General features: G+C 38.6%; 1 protein-coding gene across 3 annotated transcripts in view; it reads left to right on the plus strand.

Moving 5' to 3' along the window:
* enpp1 (ectonucleotide pyrophosphatase/phosphodiesterase 1) overlaps positions 1 to 26400 on the plus strand; it is a 71958-nt gene that overhangs the window by 25725 nt on the left and 19833 nt on the right. For all 3 annotated transcript variants that reach the window (XM_022668145.2, XM_022668143.2, XM_022668144.2), the window contains exons 6-16: positions 3779 to 3876; positions 4012 to 4091; positions 13343 to 13462; positions 22179 to 22288; positions 23311 to 23376; positions 23522 to 23594; positions 23762 to 23870; positions 24106 to 24237; positions 24337 to 24368; positions 24463 to 24590; positions 25442 to 25511. In XM_022668145.2, the coding sequence (XP_022523866.2) occupies positions 3779 to 3876; positions 4012 to 4091; positions 13343 to 13462; positions 22179 to 22288; positions 23311 to 23376; positions 23522 to 23594; positions 23762 to 23870; positions 24106 to 24237; positions 24337 to 24368; positions 24463 to 24590; positions 25442 to 25511 (1018 nt within the window). The remainder of the gene's footprint in view (positions 1 to 3778; positions 3877 to 4011; positions 4092 to 13342; positions 13463 to 22178; positions 22289 to 23310; positions 23377 to 23521; positions 23595 to 23761; positions 23871 to 24105; positions 24238 to 24336; positions 24369 to 24462; positions 24591 to 25441; positions 25512 to 26400) is intronic.

Here is a 26400-nt window from a genome sequence, read left to right on the forward strand (position 1 = left end):
CTGTGCATGTTTGTATGTGTGTAGACAATTGTACTCGGATGGTTATATTGACAATTAAATGGTTGTTTGGCTGATATATTTAAATATTATTATATTAAAAAATGTAATGTGCTTTTCCAGTTTTCCTTAATATGTAGTAAAAGCAGTGGAAATATTAGTTTCCTAAAAGTTATTTTAGTAGACCTTATTAATACACTCATTTACTATTAGCTATAAGTGTGCTGCACTTACCTATAAGATGGTGTTTGGCGATACACTGGTTCATACAGTATACCAGAGTGGAATTTAAAACTGGTATGCATCTTTCCATACTACCCTACCACTAGAGGCACTGTGGAGCATCGTGTAGAACATTACTGCCGAAGAAGCACCCTAGTAGAGCTCACTAGCTAACGCCCACCAGTTAGCATAACAAGCTAACACACTGGAAGTTCAGCTCTGTGGAGCCAAATGCCCGTCTAGCGCTTTCCTGCCTAGCGAAACATGAAAACAGCACTGCAACAGAGTGTCTACTGCTGTTCCTCACTGTATGAGTGTTTTTATCTGAGTAAAAAAAAAAAAAGATAATAATAATTATAGCACTTTTTAATATATTAATACTGTAGCTTGAAGGTATGTATTTTTTAACTGGAGAGAGAAGGGAATTGTGGCTTATTTTACCACTCTAATGGCTTCAGGAATAACATATTGTAACTAATTTGTTTTAAACTATATTAAACTTGTTTGTCTTACATGTGCCTTAAACATTTAGGGAAATATATCTTTGGAATACTTATACATTGAGTATTTTAGGGCTGTTTACAGTGTTTATGGAACTATTAAATATATTAATTTGGTAGCGGAAGCTGTGTATCCTTTTTTTTAGGTCTGTTGTTTAACTACATTTTTCAGCTGTTTTTCTGCTAATGCAGAATATATGATTCCTTTATATATTGTGCATTTTTTTTGCAGTAAACCCAGAAGTAATCAAAGCCTTCATTTAAAGCCTTAGTGTTGTTGTAGAAAAGAAAATGAAAGGTGGGTCAACACCCACCTCTCGTCCGGGGTACAACTCCCCTGCGTGTTCGTTTGATAGAGAGAGTCAGACAGGTGAAGTTGAAAGCAAACCAAGTATTTATTACAAAGTACTGGATCCAGGAGAACATACAAAACCAATTATTAGCTGTCTCAGTATAAGTTCTGACCCCCCTCTAATCTGACTCCATGTTTATACCCCAAATGACGTGAAACCTGCTGATGAGGCGTTGCTAAAATCATCTCATGTTAGCATGCGTAATTTCACGTGTTAGTACTCAAGTTTCACAGGTCTGACCGGACCACTAGTGTTTGGCCTTGACTGTATCCAGCCGGACAGTGTAGTATTGTTTCAAGAATTGACTGGGTCCAGTCAGACAGTGCGATATTGTTTCAGTAATCAGACAGTGCCGCCCTGTTCGTTCCGAAGTCTCCTTTGTATCAATTCAGTTCGTACAGAGTGCACTAGCTGATGATTGATGGCCGTTAGTCAGAAACATGCAGTGAACGAAATGCTTCAAGCATAAGCTACACACGTCACACAATGGATTCCATATATTATATGTTAATGTGTTAGTAGCGCGTGGTTAGTCCGCCATATAATAGGTCCTATGTGTTAGTAAACGCCTTATGTATCATGTGGGTTAATTTGTCATAATAAGGTCGGTGTTAGTCACATGCCTGATCAAACAATGTTTTACTATATATGTAAAGAATATATTGTGATTATTGGTTAATCTTCTATATAAATGCGTGTAAAATACACTGTGAGTAATAAAAATGATCAAATACAATGTGAGTATTGGCTATGCATATAGAATACAAGGTTTCACACAATGATTATGTAATTATAGATACTAAGATAAGTAATCATAATTGAAAGATATTTGTCAATACACTCAAGGTAAAATAAACAGTTACTCTTCAGTGTTTAAAATTATATGTACTACTAACAGTACAGTAAGTCACAAATCTTTATAAAAGCCCATTTTTAATTTGTAACAAAAATAATAATAATAAAAATACCGCAATATACTGTGAAACCGTCAGAATCTAGAAAAATACAGTGATATATATATTTTGGCTATACCACCCAGCACTACTGTAAGATTTGTGTGTTTACGGCCGCCTACATTGAATGTGAATGTAATATTGTGCCAAAAGTTGCTTGTCTGTTCATATGGATAATTCTGACCAGACACTGCTGGTCACGATCTAATCAGGCCTCACTCAGAGTCTAATAATTAACACCACCCTGTTGGTCATGCCAGCTGGCCATTGTGTAACCTCACTCACAAGATAACACCTCACATCTTATACAGGTGTTTCCAAGCTGTCCCCTAACGTAACTCTTCCAGATCATTTTCATACTACTGTCCCATAACTTCTGGCATAATGCACATTTTGCTGCAAAAAGGAAGTCAGAATTCAGCACAACACCTGTAGTCTAAAATGACAAACCCCAACCTAATGCTTTACTGGTGCTTTTATTCTCTTTGTGTGGATATGTGTGTGTATGTATTTTAAAACCTGGGTGTACAATGAAAAGGAATTACAGTATGCCCTATTTATGGATGGGTGGAGAAAATGCTAAGTTAATCTACTCTATTATATGCATGTGTGTAAGGGAGTTTCCCTGGGGCGTTTACACAGTATGGAAAAGCGTTTAAAAGCTTTGAAAGTGCTGCATTTAACTTCTTTTGCAATTACATCTTATTAGTTTAGTTAGGAGTACACAGGATGTGGGATGTCCACAGTAGCTGGTATTGTTTTTCTTATTTTTTTCTTCTGGGATTTAAATGGAAAGAGATCCTAATACAAGTATCTTGCTTTCTGCTTAGTAACTATTTGTGCTACTTTTGTGAATAAAATATTTTAACATTACTAATTACCATTGTTTATTTGTCATTTGTTTAAGCTTTTTAAATTAGAATTATTTACATGTATACCTATATTCAAACAGTGCTGTCTAGGGATATCTCTGATCTGATTAGGTAATGTTTAAAGGATTGGTATCGGGTGGAAAAGTGATCACGGATGTGTCATATTTCTATTATCTGGGCGTACTGTTCATGCAGCATGAGTGGCTGAGAGCCGTAAGCTGGTGGCTGGTAGGCTAGGATTGCGGCTAGCAACCTATTTAACCATGCTCTATTTTCATCCACGCTTCATTTTCCTCCAAACTGTCGACACAGTGTCGACTTTCAGGCGCTCTTTCTCACTTAGTTGCACTCTCTCTTTCTCTTTCACAGATACACACAGCATGTTTGCTCTTGTTGAAGATGTGGAATACGCAGCCATACTAGTGTTTATGTTCTCTATTAAAACTCCCAGTTATTCTCTTTAACTCAGGACAGTACAATATTTTCATTTAAAAAACTTTAAAACTTATTTTTTTCGTATTATATTACAGTAAGAATGACTCTAGTCTGTCAGACCCAAACCACACTACACTGTTATTACTGTCCCCTCACAGAAATACAGAGAAATACCTGTAACTGTACTAATCATTGTGCTGATTAATACAATTAATTGTTAAGTGATTGACATCACTAATATAAATATAATACAATTTTGCCAATCTAACAAATATACTTTTAAAATTATTAAAGGCTTAATAAGTAAATAAAATGTCTTAAATATATCGTTTAAAGAAATTAAATGAGAATTAATTAATGTGATAAACTCCAAGTAATTTTTGATGGAAGCTGTGTGTGAGTTTGCAACAGTAATTCTTTCTTTCTTTATTGTTTTGTTTTGACAGCTTCTCCAAGCCGCCATTAATCCTGATCTCTTTGGATGGCTTCAGAGCGGGTTACCTGAAATCCTATGCCAGCCTTCTTCCATCCATCAGCAAATTAAGTGGGTGTTATTGATTGATTTGACTTTAAATACAAAAATATGCTACAATCATTTTAACCCTGATAGAAAGTCTACAGCTGAAGTTTTCTTCTTATTTAGGATTTGGAAATTAAATTGATATATTTACATTTTCAGAAAAATGTGGAACCTCTCCAGAGTATATGCGCCCTGCCTATCCTACAAAGACCTTCCCCAATCATTACACCATAGTAACAGTAAGTACATATAATAAAGAACACTATACACATCAACATATACATATATATTTATACAGCTCACTCAAAAATTATGAGGTTCTTTGATTTTACCAAATTGAAAACCTCTGGAATGTAATCAGGAGAAAGAAGGATGATCACAACCATCAAACCAAGCTGAACTGAACTTAAATATTTGCATGTGGCATAAAGTTATCCAAAAGCAGTGTGTAAGACTGGTGAAGACTGGTAAAACTATATATATATATATATATATATATATATATATATATATATATATATATATATATATATATATATATGTATATATATCACTTTTGTGAGAACAGAGCTTAGATTAGAACATTGCTGATTATAGTGAAGCTTTAACCATTAGAGTCTCTCTGGTTGATATGAAACAGTAGATGTAAATAAGTGTGCAGATGACGTAACAAAGCAAATTCATTCAAACCTAATGCAAAAACCCGAGGAAAAACAGTGATGTCTGCAGTCTGCTGTAAGACAAGTTGATCACAAGATGCTGACTTCAAATCAGGCAACAGTGAGGACACAGTGTAAAAAATCTGGCAAAACAAAAAAACAAGCACTACCTAGAGATTGCAGCCTATCTAAACCTTAACTCAGGTACCAGATGCAGGTTATTTAAAAAAAATTGCAAAATGTACTTTCTCCTCAAAATGCTAAGAAACTGGTCTGTGCCATAAACTGTATATAAAAGTGGATATTACTCCCCTTTCACTGGTGTGAAGCCAAAAGATGGCTAAAAAGGAAGCTGCATCTTGCTTGTGCATTTACAGAGTAGAGGAAAAGTTTAGCCTTAGCTGTGTCAACTGGCTAATACAACTGGCAATCATCTCCTCATTGACACACCCATTTTGATTATACAAAATTATTATGCCTTGTCCCTGATTTTTTTTCACCCTTAGTATAAATTGTTTGGGCAGGTATGAATACTGTAATAACATTTGGATCCGCACCAATACCCTTCAAAGCAGGCGTCTCGGGTTGTTCCTAAATGAGCTACCATAGACAGTTTCCCAGATCAGATTTCCCAGATCATTACTACAGATGCATACTCTACGTAAAACTGCACAGAAATATGCACTAGTCTAAATCACAGGATCTTCTTTCTGTATTTACTTTTTTGCTCCCACACCAGAAAGATCTGACCAATCAGTGGGGGGAAAGTTCTCACATGGCATTTTGGTACACTTGCATTTTTCCCTGAATAAATGCAATCCAAACCAAGGAAAAAAAGTGTCCAATCTCGGTAACGGATGGGACCAGAGCAAACACAGGATTGGTAGGGTTTTAAATGTTCTACTGCAGTCACCATCATGGAGTTCTCTTTATTTGCAGTCTGTAGTCTATGCATTTGACACCTCAAGGCTGAACTACTGTGCTCACAAGATGCTGACCTGTTGTTAAATTCTTGAATTAGAAGAAACAATGCTGCATTAATTCCTTATTTAAGTTTGGAACAACCTTACCTTTACAGCAGGGGTCGGCAATTATGTTTGCTCGCGGGCCAAATATTTTCCAAGCCATCACGTGGCGGGCCACAAAAAAAAAAATCTGTTTTGGAAAATGTAGTGTAATGGGATGGAGTGCTACAGACTAGTAGCTGTTCAGCCCAGAGGGTTGTTGAACCCAATTACAGAACAGTTGATCTCAAAGCAGGTAAACCCAAGAAGAAAGGAAAAAAAATATAAATAAACACACTACTCCACACTGCTCCTCATGCGGGAACGAACCTGTGTTGTCAGAGTCGCGGTCTAATACACTACTGCTGCCCCGGCTAGTGAATTGGGACACAACCGGGAAAAAGCACCCTTATTTTAGAAGATGGGGAGCCCAAGAACGGGCGAAAAAAATGAGAACGGACAAAACTAAAGTCACGTGAGTGCAAAAAAGAGAGACAGGGGAGGAATGTAAATAAAAGCTCAGCAGAGAAGCATTTTATTTATTTATTTTTATTTTTTCATTATTGATAATTATAGTTCAAACAACCTCATGAGCCAGATGTTTCGTGCTTGTGGGCCACATCTGGCCCGTGGGCCGCCTATTCCCGACCCCTGCTTTACAGTTTGTGACTGCTTTGACAGTTGTAACCCAATATGAGTGAGAGTCAATAAGAATTAAATTGAATAGAATTGAGGAACTTAACAGTCTCAGCTCCTGCCTTCTTGCCAATCCAACTACATTTTATTCCCACTTTCAGACCATTACTTAAACTTAGCTAACCCCCACTTTCCTGCTGCCCTCCACAGAGGAGCCAGTACATATAATGACTGTAGATGAAATGAGGCGGGGACTCATGAGGGCTTAGCTCATAAACTGACCAAGCCTAAGTAGTATTTTAGGACAAATCTTGACAGTCATAATGTGTACTGACTTCTTATCTTCTGTCTCTGTAAAGCCACTTACAGTATCATCATCATCATCATCCCAAAGAAGAAGCCACCTTACTCGAACAATGTCTTGTTTTATTCTTTATCTGGAAAGAGGAACTGGAAATGTTAAGCAAAACCACCAGACCTGCCAGCTGTTACATTAGTCACACATGTAGTATCCACAAGAACACACCTTTACACACCACAGATGCCTGCTGATTTAAATCTGGGTCTTGAAATGACTTATGTCCCCAGTACAGTATTTCCATTACCTTATGAAACTATTATGGACACTGTAATATTTAAACAATATATAAAATACTGTAGTGTTTCAGTTGTTTAAACAAATAATCTGATTAATCACACTTTTTTATTTTGTAAGACTGAAGCTTTTAATAGTGGACTTACAGTATAGACTGTAAATAAAATCAGTGTTAATTGTTAGTTTATATTACTAGAGTAATTTATTTTAAAATCACAGTATTATGTGATTAATCATGATGTGGCGGGCAAACAGGCTAGATCGTTTTCTTTATTACTTTATTTTATATACAGCTCTGGAAAAAAATATAAGAGACCAACTAAAAATGATGAGTTTCTTTGATTTTACCTAATTGAAAACCTCTGGAATATAATCAAGAGGAAGATGGATGATCAGAAGCCATCAAACCAAACTGAACTGCTTGAATTTCTGCACCAGGAGTGGCAAAAAGTTATCCAAAAGCAGTGTGTAAGACTGATGGAGGAGAGCATTCCAAGATGCATGAAAATAACAGGGTTATTCCACCAAATATTGATTTCTGAACTCCTAAAACTTTATGAATTTAAAATAGTTTTCTTTGCATTATTTGAGGTCTGAAAGCTCTGCATCTTTTTTGTTATTTCAGCCATTTCTCATTTTCTGCAAATAAATGCTCTAAATGACAATATTTTTTGGGAAAAAAGTAGTCTGTAGTTTATAGAATAAAACAACGTTTATTACTCAAACATAAACCTAGAAATAGCAAAATCAGAGAAACTGATTCAGAAACTGAAGTGGTCTCTTATTTTGTTCTCCAGAGCTGTATAATATTAACTACTCAGGGTAGTTTTGATGCTTTTTAAATATGATATTTAATAATTTTAATGTGCTGAGTAAAAGTTTAACACCTTCAACACCTTTTAACAGAAACACAGATGGATTGTTCCAGTTAGGGGAGGAAACATGTACATTAATGTCTCACAGGAGCCCCAGCTGTAGAGCACAGTAGTTTTAACTGTAGAGGCAAATGAAAAATGTGTTCGTCCCAAACAATGTGAAGGAGGCACTCTTTATACATATTTCTATTTTTGGTTGCTTATTCCTACAGTCACACTGTCCAGTGCAGTTCAGGATGATGGGTTTTTCCTTTATGAATCGTGACACTTCAGAAGTTTGTTCTTCCCAGAGGTTTCCTTTCTCAGGGAGTTTCAGTGATGAGGGCTTTTTTAGCTTTAGGAGCCAGTCTAGTTGGGCGTAATTGCTGTTTATTTCGGCTTCACTGGATCAAGTGGTCAAAACACACTGAGACTTTGTTATTCAAGGCAAATCCCTACCTGAGAAACCAAGTAATGCAATCTGAGTACAAGAAGTCAGAGAAAATCAAAACGCAAGTACAATCTGAGAACAGGAAATAGGGAAAGTGCTGCTGTGGTGCCGAACTAAATATAGTGATGCTAAAAAAAACAGAAGCTATATAAAGATGAACCTAAATGTTGACACTTGTTACAAGGTGCCAGGTTAAAGGGTTTTTTCACGGCTAAAAGTGTAGACCGAAGTCTGAACCCCAGGTTTTGTTGTTAGATTGTAAAGCATTGCCAGATGCAGAGTAACTAGGCAACGCCAAAGTCCCATTAAGCAACTTCATTTTAACTGAAAAGAGCATCAAATAACCGCCAAAGAGCAGAGGTTTGCTCATTAAATGGTGGCTCCACCGGTGGTAGACACAGCTGGCAATTATCTTGTACTGCAACCAGCTACCAAGGTGCACAAGAGTTGTTTTGGCTTCGCTGTTTATTTCCATCATGCAGTCCATACATAGTCTATGCATTTGTCTCCTCAAGGCTGGACTACTGAGCATACAAGATGCTGACCTATTGTCAGATTCCTGAACTGAAGGAAACAATGAAGCATTTCTTCTATTCATTGAATTTGGAACAACCCTCTCTTTACAGTTTGTGTCTCTTGGGACAGTTGGGACTTTGTGACCAATACAGTTGGGACCAATACGAGCGCAGTACAAATAAATTTGAATTTATTTGAACAGAACTGAGAAACTCAGCAGCAGTTCCCACTTTCTGAATCCTGATACTTTGGAAGTTTGTTCTTTCTAGAGGTTTCCTTTCTCTGGGAGTTTTCCCTGATGAGTTATTATTAGTAGTATTTATTTTTTTTTGGTGTAACTACAGTTTATTTCAGCTTCTTCAAGGTACAATGCCGTACTAAAAATAGTGGTACTGAAACAACAGGGGCTATATAAAGACAAATCTATATAAAGACAAAGTTAACATCTGTAACAAGGTGCCAAGTTAAAGGGAGTTTAATGGCTAAAAATATGGATCAAAGTCTTTAGGTCAGAGGTAGGCAATTAAGTTTGGCGGTGGGCCAGATATTTTCCAAGCCATTACGTGGCGGGCCACAAAAAAAATCTGTTTTGGAAGATGAAGTGTAATGGGATGGAGTGCTACAGACTAGTAGCTCTTCAGCCCAGAGGGCTGGAAAAAAATAAATAAATAAACACACCACTCCTCATGCGGGGTTGAACCCGTATCCCCAGGGTCGTGGTCCATTTGGGACTTGGGACACTGCCGGGAAAAAACACCCTTATAAGGAGATAGGGAGCCTAAGAACGGGCAGAAAAATGAGAACAGGCGGAACCTTAAGTCACGCCGAGTGCAGCAGAGAGACAGAGGAGGAATGTAAACAAAAGTTCTCCAGAGAAGGATACTATTATTATTTTTTTCATTATAGTTCAGTTTCATGCTTTGCGGGCCACATCTGGCCTGCCTATTGCTGACCCCTGCTTTAGTTTATGTTGTTACATTGTGTAGTGTTGCCAGATGCAGAATAACTAGGCCATGCCATAGTCCAGTTAAGCCACCTTATTTGAACAGGAAAGAGCGACAAGGAAAAGGCAGTGGTTCTCTCATTAAATGGCGACTCCACTGGCAGAGACTCTTACTCACCCTCCACCCCAACACCAGCATGGGGATTAACAGCCTGTCATTGGAACTGCCAAAACAATAATAAAAAAAACATCCCATAATTAATCCCAACAAAATAGAACTTGACACTTTCTAGCATGCATGCATGGAGCTTATCTATAAAGAGAACCATCCCACACTTGGCACCTACAAAATTGTATAAGAAAGACGTATGCCGGACGGCAGCATGTCAGTTGTGCGTGTTGTTTATCTGGTGCAGATGTGTCATGAGTGTGACAGTTTAGCCCCCTATTCTTTAGTCTTTGTTTAGAAATAAGGGATAATCTACAGTTACAGTGGATACAAAGAGGAGTGAGATTTTGGCACAATGCTGGTTCTTCTATTGTTCTATTAAAGGGATAGTTCGGTATTTTTGACATGAGTCTGTATGGCATCATCATAACCAGTGTCGTGCATCCACACTGACTTACCCCCCACAGCGTCCTGTGAGCCGAGTTCTTGTCCAGTTTAGGTCAAAGCGAAAGTAGTCCGGCATGTTTGCTGGGGTCAGGAAAATAACTCCTTTTTCTTCCCAAAGCAGTACGTGTTCAAAAGAGTGATTTATTTACATCACAAAAAACTAACCCTGCAAAAGTCACGCCTCGTAAATCACTTGGGTCCTACTTTCTCTCGTTCCATATCAATGCGCGCAGCGCTGCAACCTGACAGCTAGCCTACGTGTTTGGGTCGCTTTGTTTACTTCTCGCCTCGAGAACATGTCTGACTACGAGAGTGACGAGGAAAACATTGATCACCGCTCAGAGCCACGGGGATATCTTTATGAACCCGAGTATACAGATGTTGAACTTCGCCAAATGGAATTAGATCAGGCAGAAAGAGAGAGGGTGGACAGAGAAGTGGTGGAAGATGAAACTGGAGCCACTGCTGGAGCTGCGATACCCAGGGTGGCCGACAAATCCTGGTGCACTTGCTATGAGCGAATGCTGTAGAGAACATTGGTAGGCTACAGTTTTATTTACCTGGGGTGCAGGGACAGCAGATTTCTTCAGAATCCGTTTCTTCATCTGTCGTTGTCCAGGACATGTGGATAAAAAGTCATCATCGCTGAAGTGCGCACTGCAAACACGAAGCTTTTTTATTTTTTCCACTTTTGTGTCCACATGGATGCCCAGCGCTAGTACCCAAAGTTTCCTCAGAGCAACATCATTCACAGGAAAACGATGAAAACTCTGCGGAGAATCAGCCACATCTTTGTTGCTACAGCCTGGATAGTCACAAGTCCGCACCATTTTAACACACACACACACACACACACACCTAGCTATATATATATATATGTGTTTACAAAGCTTATAAAAGCCAATAGACTTCTCCCTAAAGTTAGCTCGTTTGCGTTGCTAGTCTGAACACAGCTGCTAAGCACTGCCAAAACACGCGTGCGCAGCTCGCTGTCAGAATGACGCGCACTGATACGAAATGAGAGAAAGTAGGACCCAAGTGATTTACGAGGCGTGACTTTTGCAGGGTTAGTTTTTTGTGATGTAAATAAATCACTCTTTTGAACACGTACTTTGGGAAGAAAAAGGAGTTATTTTCCTGACCCCAGCAAACATGCCGGACTACTTTCGCTTTGACCTAAACTGGACAAGAACTCGGCTCACAGGACGCTGTGGGGGGTAAGTCAGTGTGGATGCACGACACTGGTTATGATGATGCCATACAGACTCATGTCAAAAATACCGAACTATCCCTTTAATGGGAGTAGATAACCTGCCTCAATGTCTTGTAAAAGCTCAAAAAGCTCAAGTCATTAAAAAAAAATTGCTTTTACATTAAACAAAACGGGACCATGGTTACGTCGATCTTACCTACACCTTAAATCCTTCCGCTATTATTATTACTCTTAAGCTCTGCTCTCTCTTTCTTTTTTCTCTTTTTTCTTAGCTATAACCATTTATAAATGAACCCTCAATGTTAGCAGCGTACCTTTGTACTAGGGCTGCATGATATTGGAAAAAATGTACATTGCAGATGTTCTTTTTTCGAAGATATATATCACGATATTAAACAATGCAGGGCCCATGATGTCACCAGCCCCCACCCGTGCTCTGTCTCGTGTCCAGACCAATCAAGAGCTGAGTCAGCACCGAGCACTTAAAACTCGAAAAAAACAGTAAAACAACAGTAATCTGCCCTTTAATCAGGCTTTTAAATGTTTTTTCTGGGATTAAATGTGTGAATTCAGCTGTAACTGGAAATATCTGCGCAAAACTGTGCTGGACTGAGGTGCACAGCTTTCGACACATGCGTTTACAAGCACGTGCCCAACCATGTGGATGGAGGCAATGTGGTTACCTCATGTTTACTCCTGGCCCTTACACTGCCCCTCCCTCTCATGGTTCTCAAGCTGCAGCATCCTGCCAATCACACAGACACAGAGATGACGCTGTGTATCTACTTCTTGTGTCAAGAATCAAAACGTTGCAACATGACGTGTTAAATTGCCTTAAGTGACATTGCACGTCCTGCGATGTGACTGTCGCGCACGATGATAATGCTTAAATGATAGATTGTGCAGCCCAGCTGCACTAGCACACCAAGCTGCTTTACGCATACTTGCACTGTTCACTGTGTTCACATGACCTGATGCAGGTTACAACAACTTGGTCTACCGCTACACTCTAAACCTCACCACTGAGCTATTTACTATACACACACAATTACCCAATTATATCCCTGGACTGCATATTCTCTACAGTTAGTAATAGCTGCACCTTAATCACACATGTACATACTTGTATTTATTGCCTTGCACTGTGTCTTTCTAATGTCTGTCTTTGCACCAATATCCTTCTAAGACTGTACCTGGAGATCTAGCCTAACATTGTTTATAAATTAATCTGATTTATTAGCCAGATAATTACTACAGCTATGAACAATTCCAATTAAAAAACACTGTGTTTAAAAGTGTAGGTGCTAATTTTCTGTGATCAGTGTTGAAGCAGCTTCATACTTTAGAAATATACATGCTAGTCTGGAAGACAGAATCTTCTTGCTATATTTACGTTCTTGCTTCCACAACAGACAGATTTGACCAATCAAGAGACTACGCACTCTTGTGGTTTCTTGGGACGCATTTTGAGTGTATTTAGGTGTGTGTCAAATCGAGGGGTAAAATGCTCCAAATGGGGCCGCAAAGTGGTCCATCGGTTTATATCCCAGTCATGCAGCTTGCCATCAGCTGCCGGAGCCCTGAGAGAGCACAATTGGCCATGCTCTCTCTCTGGGTGGGTAGATAGCCTTCTTTTCCCTCATCAGTCCTAGGGTGATGTCGATCAGCACAAGGCATCTGTGTGCTGAAGTATCAGAACCGAGTCGCTGCACTTTCCTCCGAGTGCGCTGTGATGCTACTATGTCATGCTGCATCAGCAGCAGTTCAAAAAGAGACAGTGGCTGACTTCACATGTGTTGGAGGAGGCATGTGCTAGAATTCACCCTTTTGACTGGCAGCTGAATGGGTGGAACAATTGGCCTAGCTAAATTGGGGAAAACTGGGAAAATTAGAAATAAATCTTTAAAAAAACATGCTTCAAGCTAACTCAAATGTTCGTCACCTTTCACACCTGCTTCTCCCAAGCACTCTTGGTTCAAATAACCTTTTTAATCTTTTCACAGGGTCTGTATCCAGAGACACATGGAATTGTGGACAATAAGATGTATGACGTCATCCACAATGCCTCCTTCAGTTTGAAATCAGATGAGAAGTTCAACTCTTTTTGGTACCTGGGTGAACCAGTAAGTATATGCAATACTACTGTCTGCATACAAACCATACTGCTACAAACCACTGTTTACAACCCGTAGTGTAAGCTAGATCTCCGGGCGCCGCCATCTTACAATAAAGTCATGATCAGTACAGTGACGACATGTAACGCTGATGGAAGTACATGCTGTATACGCGAAGAAGACATAGCAAGGATGTGTGCTGTGCTCGGACTGCAGCTTCAGCCGGCATAACAGAGGAAAAGGCAAAGGGAAAAGAAGACAGAATGGTTTGCGTTTGTGCTTTTTCAGGCTGCAACATTACGTGCTTGTGACTCTACTGATCATGACTTTAAAACGGTGGTGCCCGGAAATGCAGGTTAACCCGTAGCTACGGGTTGTAAATAGTGGTTTCTTATAAACGTCTTGTGCACTTTCAAAGTATTGAATGCCTCGTTTTAAATGTCAGAGCTCTCTACGGATTCTACCAATGAGGTGTGAAGCTACTTTAAGCCTTCATAGCGGTGTAAAAAGCATTTTATCTGCAGGAGCAAAATATGCCCTGTTAAAACCCATTCTAGCCTGTTTGGACAAATTGTACAAAATTACTACATCTAGGAAAGCTGCAGGAGAACGAAGGTGGTCTATTTAACAAAGGTTAGTAATCTCTATGATGTTTCACTACACCAAGTCAATTCCACACTGGAGTTCACCTTTAACTCAGTTAATTTGCACTTGGAAATCACAAAAAATAGGGCAGTGGCCCACCATAACCAGGATTAAGAAACAATACTACTACATCTGTCCCATGATGTTATTTTAGCAGTAATTCAATAAGTGTATTGGCTGGGTTCATACGTCTCAGAGGAGGCACAGGATGTCCTGCACCCTCTTACTGTGAGAGTATTGGGTGATGAGGGGGGGTGTCCTGACAGGTGGGTGGGAATTAGAATCTACTACCGTGAGAATACGATTAGGCAAAATCTCCATTTGTCTCATTTTTCATAGAGACATAAAATGAGTATAGTCTTTCACTGTATTGCCGTTGGTTAAGTAGACATTATTGCTTGTGTTTTGTTTGTGTTGTTATAAGATTAAAGTCCAGCTTTGATTGTAATCATGTAATTACATCTGTTACATAAAAGAATTACATCTATTTTAGGTGAACTGCTCAGTCCACTCTGTTCTTTTCGGGCCTGCTGTGTGCTCGTGCAAAAGAGAAAGCTAACTAAAGGACTAAAATTGGTTCCAGATGTTCCAGCCTTTACTTCTGGAGTTTTTTGCTGCTAGCTCAAAGCACAAGGACCAAAGCAGTGCCAACAGCAACAAAACAGAGAGGTCATTGGGGTTGAAAACTCGATTACATATATTGATAAGTAATGATTTGATCAAAATCATTCCCCCAAATCCTTTTATTCTGTTTCATGTGCCTGTTAATGTTAATTTATTTTATTTGTACAAGAAACAAAAGAAGAAGAATCAGCTAATTAAATACAATCATACATTCTTTGAAAGATTGTAACATATATTTTCTGTGGCTATTCATTAGAACATCTGGTATAATGATGCATCCCTACTTGTCAGAAAAAAATAACCAAACTCTTGTAGCCTATATATCACAGACTGAGGTAGACGGATGTAAACTCAGATATACTTTTTTTTAATTAAGCATGAAAGATAAACTAACGCAAAAAAAAAAAAAAAAAACATATGTACTCAAAACAAAAAACAAGACTGAGAAACTAGACAGAATAAACTTAGCTAAGAAAACAGGGACTAGTAGTACAAAAAGCACACTGACAAGTAGCACAAAAAAACAACAGACCTGAATATATGAAACACAAAAGAAAGAATACAAAAACGACCCACAGCACACAAAAGACTCCACATGAAACACTGAAACAAAGTGGTTTAAATACACGAGGAGGGTGAGGAACACCTGGGACCAGTAACGAGGGGGCAGGGTTACAAACAAGATACAAGGTGACAACACCAATTGCTAGGACTGGGCTGGGGCATAGAAAGGAGAATAACAAAACAAGGCCATGTGCTTTAAGAGCACATGGCTGGGAACACAAGACAGGAAAACAGAGGGCAGAAGCACATAGATAGATAGATCATCAGACCCTCAGATGTTTATTGCTATCTTGGCAACTTGGGAATATAAAATAAAATAACATTGCTGTTCCCGTGAATTACCTGCTGGCATATCTTCACAGTGTGAACACGCAGGTCAGTTTCCTCTGCTGAGAAGAGCAAAAGCACTAAGCCGTTAACATATCAATTCTTCAAAGTCGGATCACACCAGGCTCTTAAAGGAAATTGCAAATGTTACACGGATTAGTTTATTTTATGTTACGTCCAAAACGCACCCATGATTAATTCGAAGAATTAGTTTATGTCTTTTACATGCCGTATTTTTCATATCTTTATGATAGAAAAGACACACTGACACACTACATATACCTGTATGTAATGTATCCGCCCACTCAGTCCCCTCCCCAACAATGTATTGAAATGTGTCCATAAACTTACAACAAAAAGTCGGAAGATCAAGTCACTATTTAAGCGACAAACACCAAAAAAAAAAACTAAAAAAAATCTACTTACATGATAGTTTAAGTTTTTGTATATTCAGTTTCTGTCATTAAAAGATGTAAATACCAACACTGATGTCTTCCCCCAAAAAATACAAACCAGTGTTTATAACCGAAAGACAAAAGCAAGAGTTTTAGAAACAGAAGAGGAACAAGAATAAGAATTAAAAAGCTAGATAAAAAGCAAATGAAAAGCCTGCAAAAATAAAGGAAACAATCTTCTTTTGAAACATGCACCAGCTTCAAGATGTTTTAGCTCCACCCTGGTCTAAGTCTTCATTTACGTTTGGTCACTGGGTCAAATGAGATGCATCTTACAACCCCTGTTCCTTTAATAAGCAGATGGCTGTCAGAATTCTAATTTTAACTTTTGGGTTTTTAATTATCTATACCACCATTTCTTATTGGATGAAAGAGAAGCAGCATCATATGTTAAAGGGACATGTTTTATGGCTGCTCATGAAAACATCTGGTTTTAAGTTAAGCCGTACAACATGAGAGAGCGTGTGATTTGGCTTCACACTCAAAAGGAAATGATAATACATGTCCTTAACTTTCTGTTGCGTTTATACTTCAGTTCAGAAAATAAAGGCATTTTTATGGACAATTTGTTCCCAAAAAAATTAAGCATCTTAGAGTAAAACAAAATTTTTCATGTCATGTCTTGGCATGGGGTAAGCCATGCTACAACCCCCTGGAGCGAACACGGTAAAGAACCTTGCTGAAGGGCCCAACAGTGGTAGCTTAGTGGGATGCGTGTATTGCACACTAACCACAAAGCTGCCTTTCTTGAACCCAAGATTGCTGCACAATTACTACATGGCACACAACACACCCACCCTCTGTTCCAAGCGGTTGGTGAAAAAACTGCTTTTGCTGTTGCCTGTTTAAACCCTTGTTGATTTTACGTGATGCAAGTCTCCCATCTTACAGTCTATTCGAACTCCTGTCATAATGTAAAGTTTGTTAGCCCCCTGTCTGGATAAGCTCTTCCAGGAAAACGTCTTACTTCTTGCAGTGTGGTCAAACTCTACCATCATGTAAAGTCTCTGGGCCTGCAATCTCTTTAAACTCCAGCACTGTTATGTGAAGTCTCTCGTAATATGACCTATTCAAACTCTAGCACTGTCATGTAAAATCTCTCGACCTAAGATCTGTTCAATCTCTACCACCGTCACATAAAGTCTATCAGCCTATGGTCTGTTCAAACTCTACAACTGTCAAGTACAATCTCTCGACATACGGTCTGTTCAAACTCTACCATTGTCATATAAAGTCTCTTGTTCTGCAGTCTGTTTAAACTCTACCGCCATCACGTAAAACCTCTCGGCGTACGGTCTGTTCAAACTCTACCACAGTCATGTAAAGTCTCTCGACCTACGGTCTGTTTAAACTCTACCACTGTCACGTAAAGTCTCGACCTACGGTCTGTTCAAACTGTACCACTGTCAGTTAAAGTCTCGACCTACGGTCTGTTCAAACTCTACCACTGTCACGTAAAGTCTCGACCTACGGTCTGTTCAAACTCTACCACTGTCACGTTAAGTTTCTCTACCTACGGTCTGTTTAACTCTACCGCCATCACGTAAAGTCTCGACCTACGGTCTGTTCAAACTCTACCACTGTCATGTTAAGTCTCTCTACCTACGGTCTGTTCAACTCTACTACCGCCACGTTAAGTCTCTCGACCTACGGTCTGTTCCTATGTGCTATTCTAACTCTAGCATCTTCACATAAAGTCTCTCAGCTTATGGTCTATACAGACTCTCTCACAGTAAAATAAAATCTTATGACCTACAATGTATTCAGACTCTCCCACTGTGATGTAAAGTTCATTGGGAAGCCATAAGGAAGCAAAAAGTACCTTTTTACCTGTTTTCAAAAAAGTAATAAAGGTCTAATGGTTGACTTTTGTCTGGGTTCTAATCAGTCAGTGCTGCACCTGTTTTTTTCATTGCAAAGAAAGCAATACGGCAGAAATCTACCTGAACACACCTCACTTCCAGATCAGCTTAGATATATTCATTAGCTCCGTCGCTATTTACGATGTAACAATATACAGTTGGCAGGGTGTGAGATAGCAATGAGCATTATGACGCACCTTGCACAGGGTGTAAGATGGGGCCTTAGTCTTTGACAAGTCCAGACTCGTCCAATGTGATGTAAAGTCTCTTAATTTCCTCCACTGTGACATGAATCTTAAAGTCTGTTTAAACCCTCCAGACATAATGTAAAATCCCTCAGTGTAAAGTCTTTCGTTTTTGTGGTGGGTTTCAGAAGTGTTAAGTAATGAAGAACAAATACTTTGTTACTTTACTTAAGTTGAAATTTTGGTTATCTATTGTTTACTGGAGCAGTTATTTTTCAGACAACTTTTTTTTTCTACTCCGTTAAAAAAACCCTATGCAGATAAATCTCTTTACCAGATAGAGTGAATCTGAATGTGGTTGGATTAGAAGTATAAACATGAACCATTCCAACACGAATGGTTTATATGTGATACATAACACCTGCACACATTACGTCACATCACACTCCAGCAAGAACATAGTAGATGTATGTAGCCTAGTATTAAGGTGATCGCATGCAGAGACTCAAAAGAACTTGAGGAAAATGCCAACTAAGGTTCTTTCTACCAGAGTAATGAATGTAAATACTTTTGACACCTATTATTTTTTGGGTTTACACTCTCCCACCATGACTTAAAATGTTTTGGCCTACAGTCTTTTCAAACTGACCTAAAGTGACGTAAAATCTATTCTTTGATTGTAAAATCAACTCTCCTGTGTAATGTAAAGTCTATTAGCCTTCTGTCTGTTCAAACTCCCTTTTAGGCTTTTGGACATTTCAGACTACTCCATTGTAATGTAAAGTCGCACAAATTCCTCCACTGTGTGAAGCCTATGGTCCCTACTTTCCCACCATGATATACAGTCTCTTGTCCTACCATCTGTGCAGATTCTCTTTCAGTTTTTGGCCAATCAAGACTGCTCCAACCTTGCATCTTGATTTCTGGATAGTTCAGACTGTTCTCTGACCATGATTTTAAGCATTTTGGCCTATAGCCATAAAACGTCTTTGCCTTAAGCCAATGTAAATTGCTTTGCTATGATGTAATGAGGTTATTCATCTTTGGCCTGTTAAAACTTGTCCACTGTGACTTGAAATCTTTTAGTCTATGGCCAGTCCAGCCTTCTCCACCATGATGTGGTGTCTCATCCTATGGCCTGTTCAAACTCCTCCACCATGATGTATAGTCTCTTTGTCAGTTCTTGGTCACTGATGGTAAGATTACTGCAGTAGGGAAAGTCCACAGCATACCACAAACAAACAAACAAGTCAAAACTATCCAAAAATGACTAAATTCCGTGACGTTTGGAATCCAGCTGGGAAGTTGGGACAACCACAAATGTAGTTCACTTGAGGGATATAATTATTAATGAAACACCCATGATGTCAGAGCTTTTTTTTTACACTTACAGTGGCTTGCGAAGTATTCATACCCCTTGAATTTTCCACATTTTGTCACCTTACAACCACAGAATAAAATAACATGTATTTTATTGAGATTCTAAGTGATAGACAAACACAAAGTATTCCATAATTGTGAAGCGGAATGAAAATGATACATGGATTTAAAGTTTTTATCAAATAAATATCTGAAAAGTATTCAGCCCCCTTTACTCTAAAACTCAATTAACTGCAATTAACTGCCTTCATAAGTCCCTTAATTAGTTAATAGAGTCCGGCTGTGTGTAATTTAGTCTCAGTATAAATACACCTGTTCTGTGAAGGCCTCAGTGGTTTGTTAGAGAACACTAGTTAACAAACAGCATCATGAAGACCAAAGAACTCACCAGACAGGTCAGAGATAAAGTTGTGGAGAGGTTTAAAGCAGGGTTAGGTTATAAAAACATATCCCAAGCTTTGAGCATCCCAAGAAGCACTCTTCAATCCCTCATCCAAAATAGAAAAAAGTATTCTACAACTACAAACCTACCTACCTAAGTCATGGCCTTTCACCCAAACTGACAGATCAAGAGCAGAAAAGCAGCCAAGAGGCACATGGTCACTCTGGAGGAGCTGCAGAAATCCACAACTCAGGTGAAGAATCTGCATACAAAACTATCATAAGTCATGCTCTTCACAAATATGGCCTGTTAAAAGAAATATATGAATTGCGGTTTGCAGTTGCAGCAAACGTGTAAGAAGGTGCTGTTTGTCAGACGAGACCAATGTTGAACTTTCGGGCCTAAATGCAAAGCGCTGTATGGGAAGGAAAAGTAACACTGCTCATCACCCTGAATACACCATCCCCACTGTGAAACATGGTGGTGGCAGCATCATGCTGTATAGATGCTTTTATGTAGCAGGGACAGAGAAGCTGGTCAGAGTTAATGGGAAGATGGATGGAGCTAAATACAGGACAATCCTGTTGAAGGCAACAAAAGACTTGAGACTGGGAAGCACCTTCCAGCAAGACAATGACCCTAAACATACAGCCAGAGCTACAGTGGAATGATGTTAAAATGGCCCAGTCCTAAATCGCATTGAGCTTCGGTAGCAAGACATGAAAACAGACGCTCTCCGTCCAACTTGGCTGAGCTTGAACTGTTTTATAAAGAAGAATGGGGCAAAAATCTCTAGTCTCTAGATGCGTAAAGCTGGTACAGACAAACTTCAAAGAACTTAGTTTGTGACTCTGCTAAGTATTAATATAGGGGGGCTGAATCTTTTTTTTTATTAAAATTGAAAAACGTATCATTTTCGTTACACTTTTGCAATGCTATGTGTTTGTCTATCATTTAAAATCTCAATAAAATACATTTAAGCTTGTGGTTGTAAGATGACAATATGTGGAAAAGTTCAAAGGGGTATGGATACTTTTGCAAGCCACTGTAAATGATGCTACTAAAGTCTGAACACACACACTGCTTATTTCTCATATGCTAGTACAAGAACTTACTTTCTCACTTACTGTTCTCTGTGTGAAAAGAGAGGGAGAGCGCTGCCTAGTGGAAACCATAATTACAGTTCTTTGATTACAAGACTGTGTAATTAACTTTCCACAACTTGTGCAATGTCCTTATCTTCAATGATGACACTGTTTCATATCAAAGGCGAGGGTGCAGCCCATCACCAGCCCCACATGAGTGATGTCTCAAAATAACCGAAGTCTTCGCCTCTGCAAATGACAGGCTTTGTGGACAGCAGGCCGCTGTTGTGTCGACATGCTGTGGCTGCGTGCTGAGGCCAGGAACCCCTAAATTACATTCCTCTCGACTATATAGTGATCCTACCAGTGCCTCTCTAAGCTACAGACTATTCTTCTTAAGGAAGCAATTTCTTCATTTAGGTGTTTCAGGAAGAAGATGATTGTTACCAGAAATAATACATTATAAATCCTCATATGGGCCATCTCTTTTGAGCTGTTAACATTTTAGCATGGCGTTGTAGAGGTTCCTAATAGTGACCACACTATCTCCACACGCTGTTTCGTTAGTCTTCTCCATCAAGGCGACAAACGACAGACTTGAAACTGTAGATGACCTGCTTCTATTTGAAGCCACTTCATCACAGTCAGGCATGACACTATTGCAGTCTTTGGTCTTTGGCGACAACTACATGGTATTAGGGGAAAATCTGTATTTGAGTAGTCTTGCATTGTACAGCCGTCTGCCAATGGTACTGGCACTAACAGGTTCACTCATGAAAGGAATCACTGCTCTCAGAACATATGCAATTTTGACTATTAGTTCATTTAGCATTCATTTCACTGGGACATTCCTTTTTCTGTCTTCTTCTGCCAACAGCATGCTGTAGTAATATCCATGCAATATATATGTACATGGCATGCAATACATCAATAAAAGAAAATCTAGATTCAAAGAGCCCTACAATTTGACTCACTCTAAAACTCTTCCAACAGCTCAAATTGCTTAAGAACTAAATTAAATAGTCAGGTACAGAGATTAGGTAACTTAAATTATTTGCAATTCTCACAATGTTAAATCTACGCACCAACTTTATTTTTTTGTAGGTTGATCTTGTCTGCATGCAGCTGTTTTTTGACGAGTGTATATATTTGCTGTTTATACAGTTTAGTCAAAATGTTCAGGCTAATGTATTGTCTTGGAAAATGTGTTGTTTAGGTCTGGATTACAGCCATGAAGAACAATCTGAAAGCGGGGACGTTTTTCTGGCCCGGATCAGATGTAGATATTCAGGGGCAATTCCCTGATTTCTATCAAAAATATGATATGTGAGTAAATTTCTATTTATGTTTAATTTAAGTGCAAAATTGGTACATTTGAAAGAAAATAAGTTAATATGTTTAAATTACATTAAGTAAACATGCACAGTGCAGGCTAGAAAAAGTAAGTGAAGCTTGATGTTAATGGCTTCTGCAAGAACTAATTGACAAAACAGCGTTTCACTTACTGAACTGAGAACGGACAGAGGCGAGTATATCGGACTGTAGTCTGTGTGTTTACCATGTTTAAACAAGATACATGGGACAAACCGCTTGCAAATATCACCCTGGCTTTCCGGAACACTCAGGGTTTCTGTGTGTAGCGCTGTCGTTTGGCATTTACTAGCGCTAACCATGGCTAGTGGTAGCGGTTAGCTGCTAATGCTGCAGAACACTGCCTTAGTGGAAATGTGGAAATCTAAGCTAACTGTAAATAAATGCAAGCGCTCACCCAAATAAACAGTTTTTAGGAGAGAAATTTGTGTAGATTAACATCCAGTGCTTGTTTGAATTTAAAACTGAATTTATTTTTTTTTCCAAGAATAACAGTTTTGTTTACTTAGAGTAGCTTTACTTAACGTAGTTACCCCCCCCACACACACACATACCACCAACCAGCAGTGAGTCCTGCTTGAATTAGAAGGAAAAAATGACAAAAGCCCTGTTTCTTACTAGTGTCACATAATGCACCTTACAATCCGGTGCATCTTATGTATGAAAAAAGACCAGAAAATAGACGTTTATTGATAGTGTGCCTCATAATACGGTGTGCCTTATAGTCCAAAAAATATTGTAACTTTTCTAGCCTGCACTGTGAATATTTACAAGATTCACTAAAATACAAGCATGTACATTACTTACATTTTTGTGTCTTTATATTATATCTGTTATATGTGTTTGTTGTTTTGTTTAGATACCAATCACAACACATTTCATTAGTAATCGAGGAATTAATCCAGGAAAAATAACAAAGGTTTCACTTCCTGAAAACTGCAAAGTAAGGTTTTATTACATTTCTGCTGTAATTTTAGGAGAATCCCATTTGAGAAGAGGGTTAAGGCGGTTTTTGATTGGTTGAATTTGCCTCAACATAAAAGGTGATAATCATTAATTTTTACATTATGTGTACATGCTGCTTATTTTATAGTAGCTTGTAGCGATTGTTTAATTTGTTCCTTATTATTCATGAAATTGATTCATATTTAAACTAAATTTAACTTATTGTACTCTAATCTACTCTAGGCCAGACTTTTACACCTTATACATGGACGAGCCTGACAGCTCTGGTCATAGATACGGACCAATGAGCAGCCAGGTAAGTGAGCAACTAGGACAACTGCTATAACTTTACAACATATGCTAAAATGCTAATTACTTAGATATTGCTAAATACAGTATTCTGGGTAAAGAGACTAATCAATTACTCCACTGTTATCCATTATACATAGATTTTGAACATTTCAAAAGGTTTTTGTGTTGTAGGTGATTGAAGCTCTAATTAAAGTTGACCGGATTATCAGCTTGGTAATGGAAGGTCTAAAGCAGAGAAAACTTCACAACTGCGTGAACCTGATTCTTCTCTCAGATCATGGTAATTTGGATGCTTTTATACACAACCAGTCTAACCTCTTCTCATTATTTTTTACATTGTAAATGATGTAAATTTTGAATGCTATTCTAAATGTTTGAGATGCATATGTGTATATATAGCACTTTTTACAGATTATAGCAATAGCAATCCTCCTACACAATGATCTTCTTTAGATGGACAAATCTCTTTTTTATGTCAATTCTTTTGTCATTTTCTTTTATTGTCTAAAAACCAGGAATGGAAGAAGCCTCATGTAAAAAAGCTGCTTATGTGTCGACATATCAGAAAAACATAGACGATTTTATAGTCATCCAGGGCCCTGCTGCACGCATTCGACCCAAACAGATTCCAGAAGACTTCTTCACGTGTAAGTCTTTTCTGTTGCTATTTTTTTCCCATGTGAAATCAATGATGTTGCCTGTGCTTGTTGCATTTGTTTTTGATTATCTCTGTTTATTTCCTGCAGTCAATTATGAAGGCGTGGTGAAGAATTTGTCGGTATGGATCTTCTCACACACAGTTTTAATAGACCTTCAGTTGTTTTAGTATTGTTTCCTTCCCTCTAAGTTCACCCTCTCCTGTACATTTCAAGTGCAGGGCTCCGGATCAGCCGATGAAGCCCTATCTGAAGGAGCATCTTCCTAAACGACTCCACTTTGCCAACAGTGTCCGCATAGAGAGAGCGCATCTCTACATGAAGGCTCAGTGGCAGGCAGCCCTGTAAGTATGGTTTGCCACTTAAAGGAGAACTGTAAAATTGACTTTGGGTGTAGTAAAACATGATAAAAAGTATCTACCTGTGTTCAATAGCCCACTTCCACTCTCCTACAGCTTCCTGAGAGACAGTAATTTTGTGCTTTTTGCCTAGCACTCTGTACATCGCCATATTTTGCCCCAATAAATAATTTTTTTCTATCGTTATCCAGGCTCAAAGTAGCTCCACACCTCCATGGTAGAATCTGGAGAGCCCTTATAATTAAATTGAGGCATTAATAGTTTTAAAAGTGCTAAAGAATCTTATTAAAACCACTGTTTACATCCCATAGTGCATATGTCATAGACACATATAGATATAGACCTTGCATAGCCTGCCTCCTGACGCCAGCTGCTATGCCAGGAGGCAGGCTATGCGGAGTCTATATCTATATGTGTCTACAAAAAAGAGCAATGGGATGTAAACAGTGGTTTTTAATAAGCTTCTTGTGCCCTTTTAAAGTTATTAATGCCTCAATTTAAATGTCAGGGCTCTCCGGATTCTAGCAAGGGGGTGTGGAGCTACTTTGAGTGTGGATAACGGTGTAAAAAGTGATTTATTGGGACAAAATATGCCCCAAAACGGGCGTTGTACAGACTGCTGGGCAAAAAGCACAAAATTACTGGATCTCAGAAAGCTGTAAAAGAGTTGTGGTGGGGTATTCAACCATGGTAAGTACTTTTTATTATGTTTTACTACACCAAAAGTCAATTTTACACCCGAATTCTGCATACTGAAACTGAACTGAAATTGTACTAAATACGTATAATGGTACTGGGCTAAATATATTGTGTTTGTGTTGCTACTTTATTTTCAGCCAACCAAATCAAATCAAGTACTGCAACGGTGGGTTTCACGGTTCGGATAATGCTTTCAGAAATATGCAGGTTGGTACAGTTTGTTTGTGACACAGTTAACAAATTTGAAGAGATTCCAAATTGTTCATTATTTATAGGACTTCTAGGTGGTCAAAGTCCAAACCTTCCTATAGTCTAAATTACTCAGGAATTAATCAGATTTGTGCCATATTTGATTGACATTTGATCCTTTGGTCATGAAGTCAAGGACATCATCACAATAGCCCTAATGATGAGTAATTATCTGAGGAAGAACCACACTGGCATGTGCATGCAACAGCTGCAGTGTATAATTATAATGTGATTAAAAATTATCTGCACCAGATGAGTCAACTTCTTGCAAAACTCCGTAACCTGCCCGCAGTGGTGTCTAGACAAGAATCGGAGAAAGACTACCAAAGAACTCGACAGATGTTTGATGATATGTTAGTGAAATGATAAACAAATATCTGTCATGGTATGGGGGTGTGTCAGTATACTTATGTGATACAGCATTAATGCAGATCTTAGAACAACATATTCTGCTCTCAGGACTACGTTGACTTTTACAGTTACTTTTTAAGAAGACTATAACAAATCCACATGCTGCACAAATTACAAAGGCATGGGCCCAGTGTACCCGAACAAACCCCCACCCTCACCGTACTGTGCCGATTGATGGCCAATATTGAATAATTATGTCTGTTCTGATCATTGTGTCTGTATACTCATTGCTACTTAACACTCAGATTGCTTCAAAACTCATCAGTTTTATCTCAGGCAGATACAGGTGCATCTCAGAAATTTAGAACATCATTAAACAGTTGCCTTATTTCAGTAATTCGGTAATATTTTATTGTTGAAAAACCCAAATATCAGCGTCTCACAAAATTAGAGTATTATATATCACCACTTGGTCCTTTTGGTAGTGTGCCAAGTC

This window comes from Astyanax mexicanus, chromosome 23, assembly GCF_023375975.1.
Source record: "Astyanax mexicanus isolate ESR-SI-001 chromosome 23, AstMex3_surface, whole genome shotgun sequence".
Classification (NCBI taxonomy): Eukaryota; Metazoa; Chordata; class Actinopteri; order Characiformes; family Acestrorhamphidae; genus Astyanax; species Astyanax mexicanus.